Here is a 5,339-nt window from a genome sequence, read left to right on the forward strand (position 1 = left end):
GAATAAGGAGTTTTGGGAGAAGACCCGGGCCTTGTCCCAGAGGCAATGTGGGAGATGGAGCCCTAAGGCAGAGAGGGAGCCCTAAGGCAGAGAGAGATACCTCCTTTGGTTTCCTGAAGCCAAGTGGGAAACCTGAACCAGACTCTTCTAAAAGCCTGGGGCTGAAAAACAGTAACGGAGCCGATCTGATAAAGTGTGGCTCATTCAGCTTCAGTTTAGGACACCCCCCCCTCAGGGTACCTACCTACCTATTGCTCAACTAGCCCCTTTGACAGAGGCAGCTCCCCCACCTCTTGGGAGTGCCCTACAGCACCCTCCTCCCAGTTCCCGCTGGGTGATGTTGCGGTGCAACTCGTGAGAAACTGAGGCAGAGCCCAAATTGAGGAAAAATTTAGAGCCTTTATTCAATGGCCAGTGGGACCGTCCATCTGCAATCTACACAGAGAATTAGAGAGAGGCAGGCCAGAGCCATGGGGAGGGGAGTATTTAAAGACAAAAACCACAAAGTTACAGTTGGTTCAGCATATTTGCACAATATTTTGTACAGATATAAGATTCCAAGAATATGAAACCGTTATCTTACAGTTCCTGCAAAAAGCTAAAGTATGAGAACCGCATCCTGCTTAAGCTAGCAAAGCAAACCTCAACCTTACACAAGCTTGCTAAAAATTTTTCTCTTTCAGTTGCGGCTATAGCTGTTAAGCCTCAGTTCCACTTATGAACCAGTCCCTCTGGTTTCTAATTTAATTAATTTGACTTGGGTCAGGGGTCCTAAGCATGGGCAGGTGGCACACCAGCACAGGTGAGAGCACGGACAGAGACGAGGGTGCAACAGCTTTCTGCTTCCCCAGTTCATCCTGCATGCTAGGTTAATCATGCTAAAGTTTGTATTTTATTTCCTAGCTGACTGGCTCTTTGCCACCTCAAAGCCCAACTCCAAAAGGGATGTGGACCTTGGAAGACAAGAGTTGGTTTAAAAGTCACCTGAATATCTCATGTGGGAATTCTCCTTCAGCCCCATCCAGCTTTGAAAATATTAGGCCCTCAGTTCACTGAAGGGAACCCAGGCTTCCTGACACTTCCACACACATTCTTGAGGCTGTTCTGTGCACCTTTTTAAAATGCCGGCCTTTTCCCCACAATTCAGAGGTAGGGTAGGGGCAAAGACTGAAAGGAACATGGTTGTGGGAAACTAGGAAAAAGAGAGGCCCAGGTCTCAGACACCAGCCACTCTGGGAGATCCAACAGGCCAGCAGCCCTTTATGCATTACTGTTAGTGTCAAGAAGACTTAACTCTAGAAATAATCATAACATTCATGTTAGTAAAGTAGCAATAACCAATGTTACAATTTATTAAGCAGTTACAAAGTATCAATACTCAAGCACTTTCCATGGACCATGTAACTGAATTATCATAACCCCTTGAGTGCGGCACTATCAGGATCCCCACTGTCCAGATGAAGACACTGAGGTTCAGGGAGGCGATGAGGTCAACATAGCCTGGATTTCCACCACTGACTCCAAAACCCCAGCTCTTTTGGTTGCAACAATTCTGTCTTTTAAAAATTCTCAATCTTTTCCCTTTCCCAATGTACCTCCTTCCTATTCAAGGTGGTGGTGGTGGTGGGGTGTGTCTCTAGTGTTCTAGTCTAACCCATTCATCCCTGGGAGCCCAGGGGTTGTGGGGGACCTTTGCTTCCCATCCCAGACACCCTTTCCAGCAACCATGGCCTTCTCTCTAGTCTAGTCTTTGCCTCTTGAGGACAGAAGGAATAGATTACCAAGAATTCTCTAGTCTGGCTATTCAAAATGTGGTTCATGCGCTAGTAGTACTGTATCAGCATCACCTAGGAACTTGTTAAAAATGCAGATGAACGGGCCCCATCCCAGATCTGCTGAATCAGTGTTTTATGAAGCCTCCAGGTGTTTTTTATGCCTCTGGAGTCAGAACGACAGCTCTACAGGGTCCCCATTGTACTCTCCACAGCAACTCGTGACAATCAACCTTCCTGACGCCACACCCCCTGCTTCTGGAATTACAATCCCCACAATGCCCAGAGGCGCTCTTCGTCACTTGACTAGACTTCATTTCCCAAGATGTTTTGCGAACCAGACCACTACCACGGCGTCCACCCTCCCCGACATCATCAGAACTACGACTCCCACAATGCTCAGCGGCAGAACTCTCGTACCCCGCGGCTCCCAAACGGCGCCACGTCGGCTCCGCTGGGTGGGGCCCGGCTCCAACGGGGCCAGCAGGGTCCGCAGGACCCAGGGCTTGTTACAGCGGTTCTACCCCTCACGACGCAGACATGGCAGCCGAGAAGGACCAACAGAATGATGCTGAGGCGGAAGGGCTGAGCGCCACGTGAGCAGACTGGGTGTAGACCCCTGACCGAGACCCGGGAGTCCTAGCCCTCCGTCCCTCCTCCCTAGGGTCCCAGGAATCCAGGCCCCCCGACACTAGAGTCTAGGCCCCTGGTCTCCTCTTCGAGGACTCTGGAGTCGAGGCCCTCAGCGCCCTATTCCCCTAGGACCCAGGAGTCTTGCACCCTTACCCCTCAGAACCCGGAGTCTGGCCCCCCGCAGCCTTCTCTGACTGGGGATCCGGCCTCCATCCGCGTCTACCACTGACCTGGCCCCGCCCCCCAGGACTCTGCTGCCGAAACTGATCCCATCCGGCGCGGGCCGCGAATGGCTGGAGCGGCGCCGCGCAACCATCCGGCCCTGGGCCGCCTTCGCGGACCAGCGGCGCTTCTCGCGGCCCCGCAACCTGGGCGAGCTGTGCCAGCGCCTCGTACGAAACGTGGAGTACTATCAGAGCAACTATGTGTTCGTGTTCCTGGGTCTCATCCTGTACTGCGTGTGAGTGCCTCTCCGGCCGCCCGCCCCCGCCGCCACGTCCCGCCCCCGCCGGGTCGCACTGGCCGGCCCTGGCCCGCCCTGCCCTCTTCTTACTGGCCAGGCCCCGCCCCCTGGGGATACTTTTGCCATTTTTTCACCAAAGGTTTGGTCCCTACTTCCCTGTCAGTCTCGCATTGTGACCAAATGTAACAACTTGCCTGGCCTCAAGAACAAAGCCTGCCATCAGCCGGTATTGAAGGTCAGGGTCCCCCTGGCTGGGCCAGCCCCAGCTGCCTGACGGATGCCTCCCTTCCCTCCTCCAGGATGACGTCTCCCATGTTGCTGGTGGCCCTGGCTGTCTTCTTTGGTGCCTGTTACATCCTCTATCTGCGCGCGTTGCAGTCCAAGTTTGTGCTCTTTGGTAAGAAGTCCGCTGTGCAGGTGGATCCCTGACGGCTCAAATCCTGGTCTCTTGGACCTCAAACCCAAGTCTGCCCAAGCCTACATCTATGCTTTATCCCCCAATCCCTATTCCTTAAAATACCAGACACACCAGATGTTACCACCCAGTCTTAGCCCTCCAAATTGCTATTCCGCAAACCTAGAATCAGATACTCTACAACCCACTCCCCACCTAGCTTCTGTCCATTAAACCTTCTCCACTAACCCCCTTCCCTAATCTCCCTGGGAAAGCATCAGTTGCAGAAACCCATACTGGACACCAGGTGGCGACCTTATACTGGCCTAGATCTGTCCCCATCCCTGTCCTGCTTCCTGGGGTGGCATCAGAAAGATCCCGGGATTTCTCAAACAGGAAACCTGAGGCCTGTGGCTCATGTGGTCCCAGACCGGCACCAGGCTCTCTTGGGAAGAAAGAAGGACCTGCACCTCCCCACCCAGGGGTGCTCAAAGTTTGGAGTAGAGACAGGAAGGAGTGGGATCAGTTAGGCGGGTAGTTCCCAGACAATCCTTTAGGGGTCTACAAGTTATGCACATGACAAAGGTGGGCTGGTGGAGAGGTATGGCAGGCAAGCAGGGCATGGATGGGGCTCCTAGAGCACAACCACGACCTGGTTTCAGCTGCTGCCGCCCCAGGGGCCTGCACACCTGCTCTTTCAGTCTGCCACAGAAGCCAGAAATCTGTATTGTTATGTGAAATCATTTGGTTTCTCTGTCAGCCTGAAATCACATTCTTGGGGAACTTAGTGGCCAACTCAAAAGACAGGTTTTTCAGGTCAGCCTTGGCCTATGGGCCACCCATTTGAGGTTCCTGGTCTAGTTGGGAGCAGGCTGGAGCAGGAAAGCCCTAGTCTGGGGGAGTGGGGGCTGGCGGCTTCCCTTTGGAGGTTAGGGTGAAGGCAGGGGAGGGACTGGATGGTGTGTGTACTTTAGTGGACAGCAGGGACATTGGAGAAATGGACCTGGACTTGGAGGACCTTGGCATGAGGAGTTTGGGTGATTCTGAGGCTCCTGAGGCTTATGGCACCAGACTTCTGAGGGGCATCGGGAATTACTCTGGAAGTGGGCACGTGTGTCTATCTGAACAGCCTTCCCAATGCTCTCTGTCCCCCAGGCCGAGAGGTGACCCCTGCCCATCAGTATGGTCTGGCTGGGGCTGTCTCCTTTCCCTTCTTCTGGTTGGCTGGTGCAGGCTCAGCAGTCTTCTGGGTCCTGGGTGAGTACAGGGTCTGGGCAGGGGGGTAGGCGGTGGGGGCTAGGTGAAGGAGCAAGGCCCTCAACTGTCCATTTTCCTGCAGGAGCCACCCTCGTGGTCATTGGCTCCCACGCTGCCTTCCACCAGATTGAGGCCCTGGACAGCGAAGAGCTACAAATGGAGCTGGTGTGAGGTGTTTGCCAGCCTCCCTAGCCGGCCGCCTAGCCTTGTTAACTCCTGCACTGCTCTGCTGCTCCCGCCGAAAGCCCCCTTCCCGTCACAAGCCCAGGGAACCAGCTTTGGAAATAAAGCTGTTGTAGTTGTCGTTCAGCACATACTCTCCCAGGATCTTCTGTGGGTCTGTGCGGGGTGATGATGGGATACTGTAGAGACAGAGGCAGAGGGGGACCCACAGTGGGGGGAAGAAAATAAATTAAGATAAATAATTTTTAAGTATGAGAGAATAACCAATGGGAGTAAGTGCAAGGAAAAGAGTTGGGAAGGGAAACCATGCTTGATTTACTAGGAGGACTTGGCACACAGCTGGGAGTCCAGCTGTCATTTATTATGAAAGAATACAAAGCCAAATCAGCAAAGGACAAAGGCACATGGGGTGAAGTTGAGAGGAAACCAGACACAAGTGTCCCAGAGTCTTCCCAGCAGTCACACAGGACATGCTTGCTTCCTCCATCAGTGATTGTGACAACACACGTGAAATGTCTGCGAGGGACGCTCCTTAGTCTCAGTGCCCAGGCTTTTTATTGGGGACTGGCCACATAAGCACCCTCTGTCTGACATGCACCAAAATTCCAGACTCCAAAAAGGAAAGTGAGTGTTCCAC

General features: G+C 53.3%; 1 protein-coding gene across 1 annotated transcript; it reads left to right on the forward strand.

Moving 5' to 3' along the window:
* The first annotated feature begins 2,182 nt into the window (after positions 1–2,182).
* On the forward strand, positions 2,183–4,831 carry RABAC1 (Rab acceptor 1). The gene is made up of 5 exons (XM_066373638.1): positions 2,183–2,368; positions 2,653–2,865; positions 3,168–3,265; positions 4,418–4,519; positions 4,602–4,831. The coding sequence occupies exons 1-5, from the start codon at positions 2,313–2,315 to the stop codon at positions 4,688–4,690; spliced, it is 558 nt and encodes a 185-aa protein (XP_066229735.1). The 5' UTR covers positions 2,183–2,312; the 3' UTR covers positions 4,691–4,831.
* Positions 4,832–5,339: the final 508 nt, after the last annotated feature.

The sequence above is a fragment of the Saccopteryx leptura genome, chromosome 3 (assembly GCF_036850995.1).
Source record: "Saccopteryx leptura isolate mSacLep1 chromosome 3, mSacLep1_pri_phased_curated, whole genome shotgun sequence".
Classification (NCBI taxonomy): domain Eukaryota; kingdom Metazoa; phylum Chordata; class Mammalia; order Chiroptera; family Emballonuridae; genus Saccopteryx; species Saccopteryx leptura.

Excerpts from the sequence above, each read along its gene's own strand:
- RABAC1 (XM_066373638.1), top strand. The coding sequence starts at position 2,313 with ATGGCAGCCGAGAAGGACCAACAGAATGATGCTGAGGCGGAAGGGCTG. Across the intron at positions 2,369-2,652 it reads GCGGAAGGGCTGAGCGCCAC|GACTCTGCTGCCGAAACTGA; the intron begins GTGAGCAGACTG and ends CCCGCCCCCCAG. Across the intron at positions 3,266-4,417 it reads GTCCAAGTTTGTGCTCTTTG|GCCGAGAGGTGACCCCTGCC; the intron begins GTAAGAAGTCCG and ends TCTGTCCCCCAG.